Raw genomic sequence first — 23,038 nt, 5'->3', positions numbered from 1 at the left:
TTTATTTTGTTCTCTCTGCCTTTCTCGCCACTCCCACTCCTTTTCGTTCTCTTTCTCTCCCTCACTCTCTGTCTCTCTCTTCACCCCCTCCCCGTCGTTCTCATTGGTCTCTCTTCACCTCAGGACTGGTGATAATTCCTCTCTAATTGATGCGCAGCCTCAACCCCTGGGTGCTAATCTCTCCAAAAACATCTCCAGAAACAACGCAGTGTACTGAATGATGCCCCATCACGCCACCTGCCTCGCACCACTCCCTTTACTGGGGGTCGCCCTCTCTCTCTCTCTCTCTCTCTCTCTCTCTCTCTCTCTCTCTCTCTCTCTCTCTCTCTCTCTCTCTCTCTCTCTCTCTTCTCTCTCGAGGTTCAACAACTCCAAGTCAACAGCATAGTCAGGGACAGTTGAATGTGACAGCCAGTGCAGATAGAGGAGTTGTGTAATGTGTTTACCCCATGTAAGACTGGTTACCAGCCAGGTCACCCTGACTGGGGTGATTGGTGGCGGGGGTGGGGTGGGGGTGCGGAGTTGGCTGAGAGCCGCCCCGGAGGAACGGAGTGATTGATGCTGTTCTGCCTCCATCCGAGACACATTAAAAAGCCTCCCTGAGATCTGGGCTCGCTGTGAAACTCAGACACTGACGTGGAATTTCCTCTGTTTCTCTCTCTCTCTCTCTCTCTCTCTCTCTCTCTCTCTCTCTCTCTCTCTCTCTCTCTCTCTCTCTCTCTCTCTCTCTCTCTCTCTCTCTCTCTCTCTCTCTCTCTCTCTCTGTCTCTGTCTCTCTCTCTCTCTCCCTCTCTCTCTCTCTCTCTCTCTCTCTCTCTCTCTCTCTCTCTCCCTCTCTCCTCTCTCTCTCTCTCTCTCTCTCTCTCTCTCTCTCTCTCTCCCTCTCCTCTCTCTCTCTCTCTCTCTCTCTCTCTCTCTCTCTCTCTCTCTCTGCAGCTGACATCACACCCATGCTGAACACACACACTCGTCCTTTCTCTCATATTCTTCTTCTGTCTCGAGGACCCCCTTCCTTTCCTTCGATGTCTGCCCATTTTTATTTCCTTCCAGATTCTCTTCTTCTGCCTCTTCCTTGCCCTCGCTGCCACTGCATTTCAACTAATTTCAATGTTTCCATGGTAGGGTGAACACTTCCCACAGCATGAAGAAACAGCAAAGTGAGTGAATAAAATACATTCAAAAACAAATCAGGCACATGCTGTCGTTCTTTCATTCTCTCTCTTCCCCAACTGCTTCATTTGTATTCTCTGCATTTCCCTTTGTGTCCTTAGGGTCTGCCTGTCCCTGTGACGCAACATACATTTCATATTTAAATGACAGGTACCCCATTCAGAGCACAGTTTAGTGGCTCCCAGCTGACAATTTACCTGAAAATATAGTACTTTGAATTAATTTTCCACACTCAGTATTTGTGAAGACAAACCAACCCTCTTCATTAGAAGTCCTTATTATCAGTTTATGATCTGACTGTGTTTAATCTGTGATGTCAACCTCATCTCTTTTCACACACAGTGTTCCTCCCCTCCTCTTTCCTCTTTGTTTGTGTTCTTCCTCTATGAAGAGTAATCCCGATACTAGACAGTGAGTTGGAGAGTTTTTCTTTAGTGCACTTAGTGTCAGGTAGCCCCAGAGGAGACCACAGGGGCATCAGAAAGTCTCAGTATGAGGAACGTGTCGGCAACAGGAAGAGCCACACTGCGGTTGAGAAACTGTAGCTTGCTGCATTGCTAATTCCATTTTCGAAACTAAGCTGGCGGTGGGTGTCTGCAAACGTTAACTGATAGAGAACAGGAAGAGGTGTTAGTGTGTGTGTGTGCGCGCATGTTTGTGTGCGCGTGTGTGGTTGTAAAAGCACCCAATCACCCTAAACCATAATGAGTGCCACCTAGTCAGAGGAAACAAACTGGAGCTGGTGTGGTGTAACTCATCCCTCTCATCCATATCTTTCACTGTCTCGATTTCTGTTTCTTTCTATCTTTCGATTTCTTTCTTCATTTCTCTCTGTCTCTCACTCACCCACTCTCTCTCTCTCTCTCTCTCTCTGCCGCTCTTACTATCTATCCCAGTCTGACTCTCTCTTTCTTGGGTCTCATCTCTGCTCAGCGCTCTGCTATTTCCCAGCGTTTGTAAATGACACTGGCTAGCTGATGTGAACTCCTCACTGCACTGGGGAAATGTCCCAGGCCCTTTATGAGCCAAACCCTAACCGCCCATCTATCACCAACACACACACTCGTACATACACACTCACACACACACACACACACACACACACACATATAGTACACACAAGCGTCTAAACACACAATGCTCTATTACAGGCATTCACACACACGTCAAAGACATGCCTGCAGCTGAGCTACTTTCAGCGTCAGCCATTTCACAGCGTGGTTTCGGTGTTGCAGGCCAGTGGAATAGAGAAGCGAGCTACGTGCTAGGTCAAAATGGCCGGCAGGATTCATCTCTTTTTAGTTGTATATTGAGTCCCAAGGTTTCCGCAAATAGAGTAACTATAATGAGTTCATACGTTAGCAATGACATAAAAAGAGGATCACCAAATCTACTATATGCGAAAATAAGAGGATTACTAGGACCAAAATTAAATTATTCAGTTGAATTGAATAGCTACTTAATTCTCTCTCTGGCACACTTGGGAGAAGCAGGTGCACATGAAGTGTGTCAGGTGTGAAACACAGATAGAGGAAATGTGTATATGGCTGATCTGTCCCCAACTGACACCTGCACACAGTTGGCATGCAGTTAGGCGTTCAGTCTACAGTCTTATCATTGAGATAACATGAACACGAATGGCAACACCCTACACAACCAGCTATACTTTGGTCGGTCATTTCAGACACTTTTGCTTTTTCTGTGAGAATTGCTTGAAAAATAAACAAAGTTAAAAGTATGGAAATTTTCAAAATGTACCCAGACATTTGTGTAGGAAGGTATGTACAACAACTATACAGATAAAAGTAAAAAGTAAAAAATAAAAAGGCCTGTTGCTCTTGACAAATAAAAACTAACGTTTTAAAGAAGAAAAAAAAATTGTACTAGCGTCAATGTGCAGGAGTGGAAAATAATTACTTGTCATGTACTTTTCTAGTGAAAATAAAATAAAACACACTGTGTGTATTCACACTGCCAATGAGACCCGTTTGAAAAGCCCTGAGACCACCACAGCTGTCTTACCTGTGTCTGCTGCTGACGTACCCTTACGACTGACAAGGCCACTCTGATGCCGGTCATGAAGTCATGCTTTGCAGTGCATTGTGGGTCACATCTCTCTCTCTCTCTCTCTCTCTCTCTCTTTCTCTCTCTCTCTCTCTCTCTGTCTCTTCAACAACAGTGCCATGTCACAACCAGGCTGCCAATCAACCATCAATGCGCAATGCCTGGTCACCATGACAACCACCCTTTATCTCATTTTCATCTTTTGCTTACATTATCTGCGGCTGCCAAATATGGTCATGCTTGTATGCCCCCTCCCACCCCCTGAACCCCCACCCCCTTCTTTGTGCCTTTGCTTTCACTTCCTCTTCCCTTTACATCTCCCTCCCTGTGTGAGTGTGTGTGAATGTGTGCATGTATTCAGTCGTGTGTGTAAAAAGAGGAAGTCCCCTGACATCTCATCAGTTAAGAGGGGTGGAGATAAGCAGCTGGAGACAGGAAATGGGGGTGTGACTTGTGACCAAGTCACCCATTTAGGAAACTAAACAGAGAGGGAACCTTGAGGTAATCAGCCTGTTCAGGCCGTCCAGCCAGTCGATTATCCAGCAAGCCAGTCAGCCAGCCAGCCAGCCAGCCGCATCAAATGGTCTAACTCACCCTAGTTCCTCTTTTGGATGGATGGGAGATAACCTCCCCCCCCCCCCCCCCCCCCCCCCCTCCAACTGGTGCCTAGAACCAACCTCCACATCACCATGTACTGTAGCTGTGGTCCGGGGAGGCACAGTCAGGTTCATTCGTGACACAGGAGTGATATAATGATTCCATTATCTTGACGACAGCATGAACTAAAGGGAAATTGTCTGGCACTTGACTGGACCGGACTGGACTCAACTCTAGGGAATGGAAGTCAATGAGAGCAGACCTAATTTAGTCTCCTTCCCACTCCCTTCACTCCCTTCCTCATCCACTAGCATAGTCCCTCCCTACATCCCTACCTTGCCTCCTTTTTCCTTCCACCCTGCACTCTTCCTTTGCTAGCTGCCAGGAAGCAGACTCCTTCCCTTTTTAGGCTCCCTGGACACCGTCGTCTGCAAACACAGCTACCGCATTCCTACCCTGCTACGCCAGAAAGAGAGGGAGGGACAGAGGAGGAAGGGGGGGGGGGGTCAGAAAAAGAGGACGGGAGAGAGAGAGAGGAAGAGTGATGGAGGAGGAGAGAATGCAGCGTTAAAAGAGGGCAGCATTTTTTACTTAATGGGTCGTTGTTACTGCAGTATGCGTCTGTCTCGTTCACTGAATAAACACCGCAGCGCATGGTTCACAGTACAGAACATCATCAGTGGGTCAGTTTGGGTAAAGTTACATAAAACACAGCCCCTGCTATCGACCAACACTTACAAGGGCACATTTACAGGATACGAACAGGAGCCAAAATGTGGTTTAAGAAGTGACACTTCTAACACGACACAAGTACAGAGTTTTTAAAATGTCTCCATTCTGAGTCATACAGTGAGAGGCGTTTGCACATAGCTCTACATCAATAAACATATTCAGATCTGATATAGAGCATCAATTAAATATACTTGACATTATTGCTATCCATATATGTATTTTTATTGAAGAGTACCTGGAGAGCATCCATACTGCTGTCAGAGAGAGCGTATGGCGTCTCAGCTCAGTCAGGGCAGGCTGGACGGCGTGCTGTCACCTCTCATCACACCGCTAATTAGCGCTGAGGAATAGACTGATCAGAGATGCTATTCTGGTCTAATCAGAGCTGCAGCCCACACCAGGCTCTGACACGCTCTGCAGTGTCATGTTAAAAAGAGACGCCCGACACACCCCGCTCCCAGAACCCCGTCAGGACGTGGTCCGAACTAACAATCGTCTCCCCCTCCTTCTTCTTTGCTCCTTAAGTAAGGTGACTCTATTATGTACTGTCACTCACGGACTGCCATTTCCTAAGTAATGGGTTCTAGAAGATTCAAATAACTCCAGGGCTCTGTTGTTGCCGAACTGCATGGAGCTGTAGAATTTTACAGAAACGGCAGAAAAATAAAAGGTCCACAAAATAAATCAAGACGACAACTTCATCTAAGATCTGTGTGTTGACTTTTTGAATAAATGGACGTCTCAATAAAACTTGCTATTCTATGATAAATAGGCCTAGTTTAGAGAAAACAAATCAATTACGAACACAATAAAATCAATAACCTGTCGATATAAAGAGTTTTAGAAATGCATTTGTCTGCAGAGGGATCTGAACTGTCAATTTAGCTGGTATGTTTTTCATCCATGACTCAATTGTTTGCTTAAACCACAATTTTCACTTCCTCTGTCTGAAACATATGGTGGAAGGATGGCTATGTAGGCCGGTTGTAGGTTTATTTATTCAACTTCTATTTAACCAGAGGAAAACACCTACTAAGGCCCACGCCTGGTCAAGGAACCTGGTCCAGAAAGACAACTGCACAGAAAAGCAATTACAGATATTAAACAGAAGGAGCCTTTATTTCCTTTCCGGTACCTCCAGCCAGCCTACTGAAAGCAAAATCAAAGTATGCCTGCCACAGAAACGATATGATAACTGACAGAACATGCCTGTCAGGAAAAATAAAAATAAGCCCCTTTAAAGAGAGGGATTGAAGGTACTGAATCTTTTTTCCCAATTCTGTCAAATCAGCACTGGGATTGACATGTCACAGTTATCCTTCATGACAGACCATGTGCTTGAAATAACAGGATTAAATAGGGATTACAAAGATTTGTGTCTCCTGTGGTTGATCTCACCCTATGTTTCATATCACGGTTCTGATGATACGTTAATTACGGCAGACAGTGATCGTATAATCCATGCTACGAGTGAGAAAAAGGATTAGACTCACCCTTCTTCCTACACCCCTCTCTATTCCCATCCCCTAACCCTCCCTCTTTCCCTCCCCGCTAAACATGGCCGCCGTGTGGTTGGCCGCAGCAGTATGGGAAGATCTTGGGGAAACCCCATCCAAATGACATTACCCTGCCCTCTCTCTCCTCCCAAACCCAACAAGCAGCCACCCAGCACATTGAAGTCAAAAGGTTGTCGAACTTTGTTTATACAACTGAGAAGACAACCTGATCATGTTTTCAGACAGCAATTTGGAGAGACAAAAGCCAAATTGTTATATTTCTTGTCTACCTGCTGATGAAAGTCCAGTGTTTTTTCATTATACATCATGCTGTAGGCTACTTGCTGTGACACAAACAGCCTTTCTGACAACATTTATACTTTCTAAGCCTAGTGAGATGCAATTTCATTTGCCTCATTTAATACACGTTTAAAACGGAAATTGGTTCCCAATCTTGTAATCCATGTGACCTTCACTGTAAGTCACAGATGGCTTGCGATTGTGTAATGCATTTTCTCTTCGGTCTTCAACTAACTAACAACTAACTGGTTGATAACTGTTCAGACAACAGTTATCAACCAGGCCTTGCTGGAAACTAACACCTGTGTACAAAATGTAAAGGGTTAACTAAGTTTAGAAAAGGGGTGTTGGTGGAATAAGAGCAACATCAATAAATCACAACATCCCAGTCCATTCTGCGGTCACCCTGCTGTGTGTCAGCCCTGGGGGAGGTGGGGGCGCCTACTAGCTAATTCAGGCTAACGCTTATCGATCCAATTTGTACATCAATGCAATAGACACAAATGGCTCATGGCAAGTTGGAGAGGACGATGGCAGAGGAGATTTGGTTGTTGTAGAGAGCTCTGGGGTTTACGTCAGGGGCAGCTCAGTGTGGCAGGTGCTCTGCAAAGCCTCAGTGTCGTTGGGGGCTAGGGTTGATCTACACCTGGAATGCATGGTAGCACAGTGCCCCATGTGTATGCTGGACCAAACTGGGGGCATATAAGGAAAGGGGGACCTGGTCTCACATGCACAAGCACTTCCATCTAAAACATTTTCCATGCACTCCTCGCACCGAAATCAGAGAACAAGCCACTTTGTAGCCTAGCAACGGCTGAACTCAACACACGCGCCTACTATAATTCCAAAACGAGCTCACCCAAGTGCCAGACATACAGTAATTATATCTGTGCTTAGCCAATCACGTACATCCGTGGGCCATAAATAACAGACTGCTGCCCCACAAAGCTCCAGTCTGCGCCCCAAAAGTCAACAAACTATTTCTACGGTAGCGTCAGTACTGTGCTATGGTCAGTACTGAATAGCGCCGGCCAAGACAGAGAGGGAAATGGAGGGAGCAGGAGAGAGAGAAAAACTAAACAAATGTAGCCTATGATTACTTTGTCATTATGAAAAAGGGAGAGCTGTTAAAAGAAAATGACTTTCTAGGACCATGTATACTTTGCAATTAACCAAATGAGACTGAAGAATTGCCTTATTTGTCGACGTTTGAAACAGTGGCACACTTGATTACAATCAATAGGTTGAGAGGGGAGGTTTGTGAATTTGAAAATGTTTCCTCAAGTGATCATGTAGAAATGTTGATGGAGTCTCATATCACTGCAATACTGATGTTTTTTCACAGGATCTGTGCTCAGTTGGGCCTTATGTGTTATGTTTCCCAGTAACACACGTCAGGACTAAGTACCATGTGTTATAAGGAACTATGGGGTTCAACTCGACCACTTGGGTCCCTATTTTTAGACTTTATGACCAATATTGAATTCTGCCTGAAGACATTTTCACACCGGGGTGATTTAAGACGTCTCCTTTAACTGTGGTGACAATTTACAACAACGATCACACCGTGTCTCATGGTGGTTGGTGAGAACTGCTGAAAATGAGCGTTAGAGTACTGCATTAAAACACTGTTCTGTTGAACTGTTGTCCTATGATTACAAGGTCACTAACTAGGGCCAACGTTCAGATGGAAGTACGGCAGGTTCTAATTCGAATACCAAGGAAGAGGTCAAGATGGAAGATGGAAACTATCAACTGAACAAATATCGATGACAGAAGCTTATTTTGTCCCCCTCAGCCCTGACAGGCCAGTGACTCACTCCAATGACCAGGCCCACAGAGAAACTGTTTAAGCCTGTACTTTTACCACCAAATGGTATGCTTTATCATGTTCTGCTGATCTTCATACATTTCTAGTCACTTATTTTCTTCGTTACATTCTTTTTTCGGTGAGTGCACATCATGGAGGTTCCGGATCGCTTAAACCTGTTGTAGCAACAAATAAAGGAGCACAGAGCTACACCAGCCCCCCTAGATCCCCTCTGCAAGGCCAGAGAAGGAAGAGGGCTGGTGAGGGGGAGCCCTGCTGCCTCTGGCACTTATCAGATCATAAAAACAGATGTGTCCTACATTTCTGCCGCCTCACCCGCTCTCCTTTCACAGGGTGTCTAGCTCGCATTGGGGAGGTGACACTTTCTGGACTCCGGTGTGATGTGTCCCTATCTCTGTCCCTCTCTGAGTCGAACCCCTCTTTGGTAGGCGCCTATGTCAAGTCGCCAGTGTTGTTTCATTGGTTGTTACAGCACAGTGTGGCTTGGTGAAACACTCACAGCTCGTTGTTTTCCTTTTCTCCTGTCATGACTCATTGCAGAGTTATCAGATGAGCTCTATTGTGATTACATGTGAACTTGGAAGCATATGATGCCATCAATTCATAATAATGTGGATGGCAGTTAAATAATTAAGCAACAATTTCAAAACAGTTTTCACCAAAATAGTAAGTCATAGTTTGTTTGTTTGGATAGTGACAAGGAAATAAAAGAAATACTGTGATTTGGACATTTAGGCGTCAAGGTATCATCAAGAATTGCAGTGAACTGGTTGGAGTTAGTATTCACCTGCAGTTCTTTTCTCGGGGCCTATTGGCACAATAGCTAGCATACCTGCTTCAAGGTCGACACCACCAGTGTCATATTAAATTAGCCCTCCAATATTGTATTGCTGGCACTGTGTCAAGCGGGTTGCCTAAAAATGATGAGTCCGGAATACTCTGAAACAGCGTCTGTTGTTGTCCTGACCTTCTTCCTCATCTAATGTCAGTGCTTTGCGGCGACACCACAAACCAGTCTGAGTGATCCATTGCTTTGCATTTGAAAAATGTATTCTTGGAAGTGACAGGACTGGAGGTGAACAAATGCAGTATGCTAGTGACGGAAGTGTAAGTCACACCACACTGACATCTACAGGTTGACCTGGCTACAGCCAACATGGCCAGATGAAAGAGCTCATGTCCGCTGTCTTATCACATTGGAGGAATACGTATGATGGTGTGAGTCGGCAGAGAACGAATGCTTTTAAAAAGACATCTCTGCTTATTTCCAAAATATGTTACTGTCTCTCATCATGTTACCAAAACACCCCTGATGAAGTTTTCTGTGTTCAGTCAGTTTTCTGCGTTACTATTGTAAACAGTCAGTGGTGTGTTAACACACCAGACAGACGCACACACACACACACGGGGGGGGAGGTGTTATCAGTGGTTAACAGTTCTAATTCTCTGGAATGGGAGAAACTTGGAGTATGTGCTAGAGTGTTGAAACATGCAATGTGACTCTCCCACTGAAGTGCTGAGTCACATGAGTGGGCCTTGAAACCCCAGTCACAGTTCAGCTGGTGAAGCCAGTGGAGACCAACGAGAATGGATAGACAAGAAATAAGGCAAACTAATAGTGGTTGTTTTGATTTTTTAGGAAGTGACACAATATAACTTTGTATTTTGAGTAAGAAGCCTACTGTAAGTCTCTGGACGCTATGAGAGATGTTCAAGTAACCTATCAGATTCCAACAGAGAGACTGGATAACTTCCTATTCAATGTGTTCTCGTCCACAACGGGGATCTCCATGGACTAACCTTTTCTGTTTACAAATAATGTTTTTGCCACAAGTGGGCTAGTATATATTGCATCTGCTGCATGATTGTGTAACTCACACTATGCAGTAAATTGTATTTGCCTAACTTTTTAGAAAGGTCTGACCAGGGACTGGGGTTGCAAATTAGCCTATTGGCTAAAAACCTTTTATGCAACACATCTACAACATTATCTATGTATGTAATAATGTGCGCTGCATTGTCCCTGACAAATAAACAAATAAATAAAAATATTGATGACATTGCTTGTAAAAAGTGTGGGGGGAAGGGACTTTTGATTTGATGACATGATTAGTCTTAAACCTTAAAGTCTGCTCCAGCTAGGGCTCGTTTGTGTGGTGCTCATCATGAGATACTTTGTTGGCACACATCATTTGTTATCTATTCCCTTTAACATGATATCTCATTCATAACTTGTATGTGTTGTGTTTGTCTGAATAATGTACAGCAATGTCAAAGAGGCCAAAAAGAAGCTTGAGTACACCTTTGAAAATGTCCCAGAGATTCCGGTGGTGCTGAGAAGGAGCCAGAGGTGGAGGTTGACATTGATTGCATATCTCCAAAGATTAATTATAAGCTTGATGGTAACTTGCTTTCCAAAAACTATAACCCACACAGACGGAATTGTGCATTAATTTGCATTAATTTGCATTCATTCTTCTTCTTATGCGGATCATTTTGATGTGGATTCACATTTCCTGTTTTATTTATGACCTATTGTTTACTGTTTCCTTTATAGCATAGTGGTTTTTTTTGTTTGAAACTATTTTGTATTCCTTATGGGCATTGTGTATAAGACAGGAAACAAGTAGAACATCTGAGTAACACATTTTAACAACAGCTAAACTGTTTGTTTTTTTATGATTTACATCACATTCTATGTTTTAAGATTATGGCCATAAAAGATGAACTCTTTTAAACATGAATTACACAGCTGGACACAGGGGGCTCTATGTAATATTCATAGGCGGTAGAGACGCCAGCTACCTTTCTGTGGCAGGGCCGGCCAAGGGAGGGGGCTGCAGGTCAGGGGGCCCCGAGAAAAAGATGTTTGCTGTCTACAGGGGGGACACTTGTTCCTCAACAAAAAAAGAATCCTACCGTGCAGTGATGACGTCAGTTAACGTGAAAACGCACCAAAAGGGACACCGAATCATTTGAAACATCTGATATCAACGTTCTACCATATATCTGTCAACGGTTTACTGCATCTGCCTAATTTGAAGGCACACATGTAGATATCGCTCACTCATACACACTCACTCATACACACTCACTCATACACACTGTGTTGCTTCAATGAGTTGGTCCAATCGCTTTCAATATTAGCCATCCAGTCGCCACACACATCTGTGTACCTTTAAGACATGAGATTTGTAAAAAGGGGTTATGCAAAATGTATTTGATTTTCAGTATCCCTATGTCATTGCCAGAAGGTCAGCAGTAGGAGGCCTTTGTCTCAATCGCGTGAAAAACTGTGAGATTGATACTTTATGGTTTTGAGTTTTTAACTGTCTTGAAACAAATCCTGACAAAGATATGTTTTGTGCATTTAGTAGCCTATGCTTTACTTATGCGATTAGTGTGTAGCCTATAGTCTGTGATAGGGAGGCGAGGGATGGAGGAGTCACGACGGCCGTGTATATCCTTACTAGATTTCTGCTTTACGTTGACAGAAGGTATAAATATTTAACTCGAGGAGAGAAAGTGGTAGGCATCAGGTCGCGCGGAAGAAAATGACTCTGTTTGTATCATGTGACCGGGTTATCAATCGATGACAGCTTAATTGGAGGTGAAGGGCTTTAAAACAGGCCCCAGATTGTTCCAGTATGGCTAATTCGATTACAGATTCTGAATAAACTTGCACGCACACTAAAGTTTAAAGTGAAGGACGGGGATTGGGGAAACAGAGATGGTCTTCTGAGATATCTTATTACTGGGTCAGATAGGGCGAATGTCCGAGGTAGGCTATGGAACGTGTCGGGTTTGAGGTAAAGTAACAACACGATATTTGGTGATGTGTCTCGACTAAGCACCATGGACAGCGAACGGAAACTTGCGCTGGTGATTGGGGAAATGCGTTCGGAAATCAGAAAATTAAAGTTAGAAAATTTGGGATTAAAGAGAACAGCTGGAAATAATTTGCGACGTAATGCCACAGCACCCGTTTTGGTAGCAGCATACAAAAGTAAATGTAATTTGTAATATGTTGTCAATTTAAGCTCGCATGCATTTAATATAATGTGCATTGAGAAACCATTTATACCATTCATGTATGCCCTTTCTTGCCCTCAGAAAGCATCGTCATGACGGTGAGAAGATATTCAGTCTTCCAATCTCTGGGATATCACCATTGGGATAGAGCCCAAGGAAATGAGGGAGAGCTCAGCCAGCGTAAACTAGGCTACGATGCGGACCAAAAAGACGTAAATTAGGTCGACTGTCTGAAATGTGAGATGGGACATCTTGGTTTATTTTATTATCTCATTTTATTAAGTCAGTCGCTTTCTAAATTTATCCAGTGAAGAAGTGCTACCATCTAGTGATTGTATGTTGTATTGCTTAACTTCTGTTAATCTCCAATTGGTTCAAACTGCCTGTCATGACACGTCAGAATTGAAATGAATAGCACAAATAAAGATGTACACATGTCTTTTAAAGTACGTGTTTTTTATTCACGTTACTTTACTAATTGAAATAACAATTCAATAAGTACATCTGGCTAATGTATGGATCACCCTGGAATACTACTGGCTATTTCTTTTTGGGGAAAATACACTTGTTGAATGGGATCTTTAATCTCGCGTGAACGCCGTTGCCACTGCGCAGTGGAGGATTGTTGTCCGCCATCACTGCACTAAGAAACTAGCTCAAAAACTGAGAGGAGCGAGTGACAACAACAAGCACAGAGAGAAGGACCTAAATCCAAAGGGAAGGTCGAGGGGGGATCCCTACCACTTTCCATTTGCAGGCCTCCTAGTAGTAAAAAAAAACAATATTTCATGTTAACGTAGACCCTGGACGTACAAACTAATCATGTCCAACCTCAAAGGCGGCACCAAGAAGGACACCAAGATGAGGATACGAGCCTTTCCTGTAAGTGTTGGCCGGGTATTCGAGTTGGTAGACGCAGACGCCGAGACGCGAGAACCGGGGATGTCAGTGGAGACTAGTGGTAGCTTGACCCGTTCTGTAAGGTTAGCTAGCGATGGTTATTATAATAGCTGGGTGGCTATCCCTAACCTAGCTACTGTAGCCTAAACCAGCTGACGTTAAATACTGGGCCTGCCAAGTTGTAGCTATCTATTACTAGCTGAACAAATAAAACAAGCGGACAGCTTGCTACTAGCTAGCTAGCACTAACAATTTACTAAAATGTCACAGTCATACCTGGCTTGTTAGCTAGCTAACGTGATTTGTTAACTCGTTAGCAATTTAGTTAGCCTAACTAGACGCTAGCTAGACTACCAACAAAGCTAAATGGTTAGCATGAAGTTGGTTAGAATAGCTAGCTACCAGATAGCCACTGAAATAACTAGTTTGTTAGCTAGCTAACTAGATCAGTAATTATATGACTGCTCCAAGGGTATTAAATGTACACTCCTGTGTCTTGGATTGCTCAATAACTGCAACTACCCACGGATACAGCAAGCTTGTTGTTGCGGTATATGCTGTTGACAAATTAAGTTGTCACCTGGTAGCTAGCTATCTACAGTAGTCTATCTTGTAAGTTAGTTACCTATCGGTGGCTAGCAAGCAGCGAACATCAATCTATGTCTGGGTCTTTGAATACGAGTACATACATTGGCTGCTAAAGTCATGTCGATGCAAACATAACATCATAGCCACACTCTCAGACTGAACGGATGCTGCAAAAGTTGCAGCAATGCCAGTGACCCGGCTGTCGCTGCCTAATGTCTTTACCTGGACAGTCGCCAGGCAGTGTACTAGGGAACATACAATTCTGCGCGCATACCAGCAGTAGCAGGTGGATGAATTGTGGATTATGTAGGAAATTTGACCAAGATTTTGGCTTTGCTCTTGTCTCCAGTTTAATTCACATGAAATGTGGTACATAGTTTTGTGTTCGTAATGAATGTGTGTTAACCTGCTGCCATAAATGCACGCTTGTGCAAGCAACGGGAAAACAGGTTTTATCTGTCTGTTACACAGTAGTCTTCTTCACCCATGGGTCTTTATTTGCATATTAGTTGTTTCTGGACCCCTTCAGAGTTAAAACACCAAACGGTGGAGGACCATTAAATGTGTGTGTGTGTGGGGGGGGGGGGGGGGGGGGGAGCTCTCTGGAAGAGTGAGCCTATGAAACTCATGTCCCATTGAAATGCTCTCTCTCTCTCTCTTACCTCTCTCTTTTGGTCTCACTCTCACTGTGGCAATATCAAACTCAGATTAATTATGTTTAACCGCTGTCTGGGTTAATTTTAGGTGACATAGGCAGTCATGACCATTCTAGTTTGACTAGTTTATCCAAAAAAATGCTGAGCTTCTATGAGATAATGAGTGGGTGGGGATGGAGTAGGCCTATTTTTTGATGGTTTGGAAGAGAATTTGTACTTGAGGAAAGTAATCTTGTCCAGCACAAGTGATCAGCTGAATTTAAAAAGGATAGACCTAACTGATTCGTTTTTCTATTTCTCTCTTACTGGAATTTTATACTTTTCTTCACCTAGTCAAAGACAAGACTTTTCCTGACAGAATCTGCTCATGAATTAATGATGCTTATGCGCAGGCTAGCAAAACAACTCCATCGCTTTTTGTTTTTTTTGGTCTTAAGACTAGGTATGCATTCAAATTGACTGGACTGATCTTGATATTGATTTGAATCCACCAAACAGGCCCATCGGACAATGTTTTTGACATGTTGAAGTTCCGACTTTTCTGTCTTTTAAAACAGCGATATATAGCCATCAGACTAGAGCACACAATATTAAGCTTACAGACCACAGTTACTCTTGACTATTCTAGCATTACTAGCACCATTAGCATTTGGTGTCGTCCAAGGGATCATAAAGTGCACACATTCACAGCCATGAACAGCTTGACATTACCCCTGTGACTGGTCTGTCAACTCCTGCCCGGAAGATATCCAAGTATGCACGCTTTAAAATGCAAAGTCAAGATGGACTAACCCTTCCTCCTTTTTCTTCCTGTCTCTCTCTCTCTCTCTCTCTCTCTCTCTCTCTCTCTCTCTCTATTTCCCCCCCCCCCTCTCTCTCTCTCTCTCTCTCTCTCTATTTCCCCCTCTCTCCCTCCCCCTCCCTCCTTTTAGATGACAATGGATGAGAAGTACGTCAACAACATCTGGGACCTCTTGAAGAACGCCATCCAGGAGATCCAGAGGAAGAACAACAGTGGCCTGAGCTTCGAGGAGCTGTACAGGAACGCTTACACCATGGTGCTCCACAAGCACGGCGAGAAGCTCTACACGGGCCTGCGCGAGGTCGTCACCGAGCATCTCATCAACAAAGTAAACCCCCCCCCCCCCCCCAATCTCAGTTCAGTTCAGTGTATTGACTGGACTGCAATGCATACTTGTGTTCAGTGAGGAGCTCAGATCCTAAAGGTGTGGAGAACTGTGGGAGTGGAGAGGTGCCCCTCCCATGAAGCTGGTGGGGGGGGGGGGTGACTCATAGGGATCTCTCTCCTACTCTTCAATCCCCATTGTCACACCAGTGAAACGGTCTTCCGCTCCACCAGAGACACGCTGGCTAAGCCGGTGTGTCGGTGCGGATGCCGTGACAAGTGTCCCCCCTGTAGACAGCAAACATCTTTTTCTCGGGGCCCCCTGACCTGCAGCCCCCTCCCTTGGCCGGCCCTGCCACAGAAAGGTAGCTGGCGTCTCTACCGCCTATGAATATTACATAAAGCCCCCTGTGTCCAGACAGCAGACGGATATGTGGCGAAGGGGTCATAACCTCACTTGATGTCACCCCTCCCCTCCCTGTCTGAGAACAGAGCTGTGTTTGAATCCTCTCTCAGGTTCTTGGATCTCTCCTCTCCCGACCTCTTCCACTGCTCAGTGTTGTGGGTCAGAATGGGTAGAACAGGCATGCTGACTGAAGGAACTGTGAACTTGTGAGATAATCTCTCTCTCTCTCTCTCTCTCTCTCTCTCTCTCTCTCTCTCTCTCTCTCTCTCTCTCTCTCTCTCTCTCGGTGTTCCACAGGTGCGGGAAGACGTCCTGAATTCGTTAAACAACAACTTCCTGCAGACGTTGAATCAGGCATGGAATGACCACCAGACAGCCATGGTGATGATCAGAGACATACTCATGTACATGGTGGGTGGCCTGACCGGCGTCTCTCGTTCTGTACGTGTGTGTTGCTTGCATTTCTGATCTCTGCCGTCCCCAATCTGATTCATTCCCCTCAAGTGTTTATCCCTGATTTAAAGGATGCTGTGATGGACTGACCTCGCTGTTCCTCTCTGGAGTCTCCATATCTTCACCTAGACATTTTCTGTTGCTGGAACAAAAGCTTCGGTTGTTTTACTTATCCATTTTGTTGGGCAACTGGCAAGTCTGCTTGATTTACTGTAGCAACACTGAGTGTGTTTGTGTGTGAATATTTTGTCCAACCCTCTCTCTCTCTCTCTCTCTCTCTCTCCCTCTCCTATTGCTATTGAGGATATGCTGCGGGTGGTTACCAGTTGAGCTGACGTGATAACTCTGGCTTGAGTCCTCTGTCTGGAGAGGCAGCCAGGCATGTCTTCAGCCCTGTTCACAGTGCAGCATTCCCACCCACGCAGCTGCGCCCGCATTAGCATTATGTCTGAATTGTTTTGCACAATCCGCAGTCGAGCCGCGTAGCATCACGCAAGGTACGCGGCCGGCCGCCTGCGTGTTAGCCGCCCGGCGTTCCCCACCGCAGCGGTTCACTCCTGTCCCCCCCGTCTCCCCCCCCCACCCCCCAGGACCGCGTGTACGTGCAGCAGAACAACGTGGAGAACGTCTACAACCTGGGCCTCATCATCTTCAGGGACCAGGTGGTCCGCTACGGCTGCATCCGAGACCACCTCCGGCAGACCCTGCTGGACATGATCGCCCGGGAGAGGAAGGGCGAGGTGGTGGACAGGTGAGGGGAGCTCGCAGTGAGGCTTGGCTTCACTGGGCCTGTGGGATACACAGCATGACACAAATGTTTTTGCGTGATGACAGGCCCAGGTTTAATAGTTTGTGTGTTTGTGTGTGTGGTCTGCAGGGGAGCGATCAGAAACGCCTGTCAGATGCTAATGATCCTTGGCTTGGAGGGCCGGTCTGTGTATGAGGAGGATTTCGAGGCGCCTTTCTTAGAAATGTCGGCAGAGTTCTTCCAGGTGGGTTGTGTAAAGACCTCCCAATCACACCATCCATCCCAACCAGGAGACCCGACAACTGTTGACTTGAGTGCCGACACGCAATGTTCCCTCTAAGCTGCGTGCATGCACGGCCGCGCAGACCAGTTGAAGGACCCGCACACTCGATTTTTCAGACCGCGCACAAAATAAAATCAGTATTTTAATTTGATTATTGTTTGAGAAAAACTAGTAATGTTCAGTTGCTCGGCCAAATGCGGCGAAGCCCACTGCATACGTTTCAATGTCACTCTAGGATACTCAGCCAATTACAATACAATTACAATAATAATGATCCGTTTGAACATTCGATCTAACATTCGGTGAAGCTTTCTGATATATTTAGCCACGAAGAAGCGAACAGGGTTCTCTGCAAACTTTGCTCAGAGGCGAAAACAAAAGGCGAGTGTACCATTTTATATAGCCTGCTGATCGGTTGCACCAGAGAACAGGTCACAAATTGCTCACAGTACTGAGGTTTGCACTCAGACAGATTTCTATTTGCTCAGTGCGGAAAATTAGAGGGAACATTGCCGGCACTGCAGAGAAACATGTTTACACAACCACAATGATTTGGCTGACTTGAAAACCGACAGTTTGGCACCACTTTGGAAATAGTACCATTATTTAATTGCATTTAGAGTGAGATCTTGACAAATGCATGAATGCTTTCAAAATCTTTTGAAATTCAGAAACACAAATGTTTTCTATTATGTCACCGTGCCGCGTGTTTAATTGGTGGGTAAGTGTGTCCATGGAGAATAAGACAAGTAATAGCTCATTTACATGTCATCTGCAAGCATATCCCACTCACGGGGGTTTGCAGGAACAGATACATCTATTAAAGTCTTAAGTTGAGGATATTTTCATATATTTTATAGTGTTTATATAGTATGCATGATTGAATGGATAAAAAAGTTAAAAAAAAAGTACATCTATTTTGCCCCTGGAAAGCTGACCCACTGCCCTTCCCTCTCTGTGTGTGTGTGTGTCCAGATGGAGAGCCAGAAGTTCCTGGCGGAGAACAGCGCCAGCGTCTACATCAAGAAGGTGGAGGCCCGCATCAACGAGGAGATCGAGCGGGTGATGCACTGCCTGGACAAGTCCACCGAGGAGCCCATCGTCAAGGTGGTGGAGCGAGAGCTCATCTCCAAACACATGAAGACCATCGTGGAGATGGAGAACTCCGGCCTGGTCCACATGCTCAAGAACGGAAAAACAGAAGGTTGAAAAAAAAGAAATGGGCCCTGTATTTTTGGATAAATGTATATATTTTTTTTTGGGGGGGGGGGAATTGTTATGAGGAATCGTGTGAAAACAGGAAGAGGTGTAGGAAGAGATATACCCGTAGCGACCCTGCTCCAGATATGAGCCAGGCAGCCCTGTTTCATTAGAGCTCATTTGGCAGTCTGTTTGGTCTCCACCTGATTGAAGCTGAAAGCAGGAGCTAAACGTGAAAGCCCAAACAGGATGCTGCAGAGGCTGGGTTCCTGTTTCTCCAAACATCTCCTGCTCCCCTTTTAATTAGCGTCTTATCGATCAGGGGAAAAAGAAAGACATCAATAACCTTTTTTATTATTATTAATCGCAGTGACTGGAGCCTTTTGTCTGTCGTTTAATAGTGTTGGTTTGAGTTCCTTGTGTTTTGGTGGAGAGACATCCCACAACACGTGTTTCTTATATGAAGCTTCTCTCTCTCTCCCCCCTCAGACCTGGGCTGCATGTACAAGCTGTTCAGCCGCGTGCCCAACGGACTGAAGACCATGTGTGAGTGCATGAGCTCCTACCTGAGGGAGCAGGGCAAGGCGCTGGTGTCGGAGGAGGGCGAGGGCAAGAACCCTGTGGACTACATCCAGGTACACCCTCCTGTCTGGTTATTTCTAGAACCTTCCTCAACTTTTTTGTTCGCTCCAGCGATGTTGCGGGCTTACCCGTAGGACGGGAAATGACAGGAGTGGTCGGAACACGGTTAACATTGACCTGAACTCTCAAACTGGGTTGTGTTTGTGGTGTTCCTATAGGGTCTGTTGGACCTGAAGACGCGCTTCGACCGCTTCCTCCTCGAGTCCTTCAACAACGACCGCCTCTTCAAGCAGACCATCGCCGGGGACTTTGAGTACTTCCTCAACCTCAACTCGCGCTCGCCAGAGTACTTGTCGCTCTTCATCGACGACAAGCTCAAGAAGGGCGTCAAAGGGGTGAGTGCGTGCGAGAGGTTGTGTCGCCCCACTCTTCATGTGACGCTAGTAAACCAGACTCGGGTTGGTCTCTTAGACGCTGAAAGCTCCGACAGTTAAAGGAGGCCCGGTCGGGTCGAATATTGGGCGGATGCTGTTCAGGAAAGGGTTTGGTGAGAGCTTTGAAAGTGGTTAGCTATCGTGCACGACAGTAACAGTCCGAGTTCTTGTGTGTGTGCAGTTGACGGAGCAGGAGGTGGAGACCATCCTGGACAAGGCCATGGTCCTGTTCAGGTTCATGCAGGAGAAGGATGTGTTTGAGCGCTACTACAAGCAGCACCTGGCCCGGAGACTGCTCACCAACAAGAGCGTCTCCGACGACTCGGAGAAGAACATGATCTCCAAGCTCAAGGTGAGGCTGGGGACGAGGGGAAGGGATGTGTGTGTGTGTGTGTGTGTGCGCGCGTGTTTGTTCCCCATCCTCGGCATGATGCCCCGAAGACCGTTACAGCTGTCACTCACTGTTCCGTGTGTGTCTGTCTGTGTGCGCAGACGGAGTGCGGCTGTCAGTTCACCTCGAAACTGGAAGGGATGTTCCGGGACATGAGCATCTCCAACACCACCATGGATGAGTTCAGACAGCACCTACAGTCCACGGGGGTAGGAGCGGCCACACACACTCCACACCACTGATGATGTACAGTAGGGTCCAGGAGACTGAGGCCACCGTCAACATTTTAAGGGGGGGGAATTGAAGACTGAGAAAGCCAAGCGAGCTCTTTGGAACATTGTCAAATCATGCTTGGATAACATGGGTCTTAAGGTTTGCAAAAAAAGGCATGCCAAAGACATACCAAATACTAAGATATTCTCAAACTCGCCTATGTTTTTGCGAAGATTCAAATTTTCGCTCATTGTAAAGCTGATGTTATCATTGGAAATTATTGTTTTTTTTGTTGTTTTTTTTACTATGTTTGGAACATGCAAAATGGAAATGTAAAATTAGCGGTCTCTGACAATTTGACCCTTCTGTATATAGATATAAACTTTTGCTTATTTGTATTTATGTATTTACAGAATTAAATGCATCTATATAATTCACTAACTCCTCCTCCCTTCCAGGTGTCCCTAGGAGGAGTCGACCTCACAGTCAGAGTCCTCACCACTGGCTATTGGCCAACACAATCGGCCACGCCCAAATGCACCATCCCCCCCTCCCCCAGACACGCCTTTGAGGTGTTCAGAAGGTAGGAGGCCTGATCCACCAAGACAGGAACCTGTGATTCATTCCTAACCTAAACGTACCTAACTGTTTTTGTTTATTTATTGGTCTATTTATTTATTCTACATATGCATGTATAAATATCACACATCATATCGTGTGTGTATACAAACTAATATATACAGTAGTAAATAAATAAAAAATACACCTTTTATTTATTCAGGAAAATGTAACATTTGTATATATTCGAGTGATGGCCAACATTGTGTGTGTGTGTCCTCCACCAGGTTCTACCTCGCCAAACACAGCGGCAGGCAGCTCACTCTCCAGCACCACATGGGCTCTGCTGACCTCAACGCCACCTTCTACGGGCCCATCAAGAAGGTACGCCACGGGGCACGCCGGCCATGATGACCGCTTCAGACACCGTCTGTCTGCGTCTTGTCTGTGTCTCGTCTGTTCCGATACCAGTTGTGTGCTGCTGTCAATGAACAGAAGGCATGATCGGTATGATATTAAGGAGTGAATGGGTTATTCCTTCTATCTTTTTCTCTCTCATGTTGCCTCTCCTGTCGTTCCCTCTATGCCTCTCTCTACCCGTCTGCCCCAGGAGGACGGGTCGGAGGTAGGAGTGGGCGGGGCCCAGGTGACGGGCTCCAACACCAGGAAGCACATACTGCAGGTGTCCACCTTCCAGATGACCATCCTCATGCTGTTCAACAACCGGGAGAAGTCCACCTTCGAGGTAGAGTCTGGCTTGGCACACACTCCCTCACTTACCCTCTGCAGCAATCACTCTCCCTCTGTCCCTCATTGTTGAAGATCTGGAAATGTTTGGTGTCTAGTGCTAGTGTAACCAGTCCCCCCCCCCCCCCCCCCCCCCTGCAGGAGATCCAGCAGGAGACAGACATCCCCGAGCGGGAGCTGGTGCGGGCGCTGCAGTCCCTGGCCTGCGGGAAGCCCACCCAGCGCGTCCTCACCAAGGAGCCCAAGTCCAAGGAGATCGAGAACGGCCACGTGTTTACAGTCAACGATCAGTTTACCTCCAAGCTGCACAGAGTCAAAATACAGACAGGTGGGGCTGTCCTTGACAGGACTTTTATTCTACCTGTACCCCCCCCCCCCCGAGCGTAGCCTGTACTGACGGAACCCCCTGTGCCCCCCCTCCCCCTCAGTGGCCGCGAAGCAGGGGGAGTCGGACCCCGAGAGGAAGGAGACTCGGCAGAAGGTGGACGACGACAGGAAGCACGAGATCGAGGCGGCCATCGTCCGCATCATGAAGTCCAGGAAGAAGATGCAGCACAACGTCCTGGTCGCAGAGGTGGGTGGGACACGTGCGGCGCTGCCGCGCTCGACTCAAGCACCGGCACTGCCGTTTCACATGAGGGAATATCGTTCCCTCTTGCTCATAATAGCTCTTATATATATATATTCTCTTGATATTACAATAGGTATTTTCAATGTTGAATATTTCTTTCCGTATTTTCTGAGCCCGTCTCAGTAAGGTGGCTTCACGCCGGTTTGTGTTATGAGTCGTCTGAGGGGGTTGTTTGTGTTATGAGTCGTCTGAGGGGGTTGTTTGTGTTGCCGTCCCCCCAGGTGACCCAGCAGCTACGCGCTCGCTTCCTGCCCAGCCCCGTGGTCATCAAGAAGCGCATAGAGGGACTAATAGAGAGAGAATACCTGGCACGGACACCAGAGGACCGCAAAGTCTACACCTACGTAGCATAAAGAGCAAGGGGATGAAAGAAGAGGTGGAGAGAGAAAGAGAGAGAGAGAGGGGGAGAGACGGGAGAAGGTGTTGTTTTTTTTTGTTTTTTTTTGGACGGTTGTTCGCATGGACTGGGAAGTTCCTTTTAAAGATAAACGCTGGTAAGCTGACTCATCACCCCTTACAAAAGAAAAATGAAATAAAACCAGATGTAAACGGTTTAATAAAATGTCAACAAAAACCAAGTGTCGTAGATGATTTTAAATCAAGGCCCCCACTCTTCTTACCCCCCACCCTCCGTGAGTATCAACATGGGAGGATTCAGCAGCTTCAAGCTTTTCACTGTTTTACCCTTGTAGAGATCAACCTTAAAAAGAATCCCTTGGGAAAAATGTGAATGCACCACATTATTATTATTTTTTTTTGTTTTCAATACTGTACAAAAATGAGAAAATGAATTATTAAAAACAAAACAAAACAGCAAATGTGGATTGCTACAAAAAGGAAATAAAAATATTGAATATTGACGTTGTGTGTCCCTGTTTTTCCTGTTTTACACATTTACTT

General features: G+C 45.8%; 1 protein-coding gene across 2 annotated transcripts; it reads left to right on the top strand.

Annotated features, from left to right (window-relative positions):
• Positions 1-12,864: 12,864 nt before the first annotated feature.
• LOC136958479 (cullin-3) lies at positions 12,865-22,998 on the top strand. Of its 2 annotated transcripts, none has more exons than XM_067252415.1 (16): positions 12,865-13,104; positions 15,299-15,496; positions 16,196-16,309; positions 16,942-17,102; positions 17,229-17,343; positions 18,358-18,586; positions 19,072-19,217; positions 19,383-19,559; positions 19,780-19,950; positions 20,091-20,198; positions 20,661-20,785; positions 21,048-21,144; positions 21,374-21,505; positions 21,649-21,835; positions 21,936-22,081; positions 22,360-22,998. In XM_067252415.1, the coding sequence occupies exons 1-16, from the start codon at positions 13,045-13,047 to the stop codon at positions 22,489-22,491; spliced, it is 2,298 nt and encodes a 765-aa protein (XP_067108516.1). In that variant the 5' UTR covers positions 12,865-13,044; the 3' UTR covers positions 22,492-22,998. The 2 variants fall into 2 exon arrangements, with proteins under 2 accessions (XP_067108516.1, XP_067108515.1); XM_067252414.1 differs by having other exon boundaries at positions 21,371-21,505.
• Positions 22,999-23,038: the final 40 nt, after the last annotated feature.

This window comes from Osmerus mordax, chromosome 16, assembly GCF_038355195.1.
Source record: "Osmerus mordax isolate fOsmMor3 chromosome 16, fOsmMor3.pri, whole genome shotgun sequence".
Classification (NCBI taxonomy): Eukaryota; Metazoa; Chordata; class Actinopteri; order Osmeriformes; family Osmeridae; genus Osmerus; species Osmerus mordax.
This window is presented reverse-complemented; position numbering and strand designations above follow the sequence as displayed.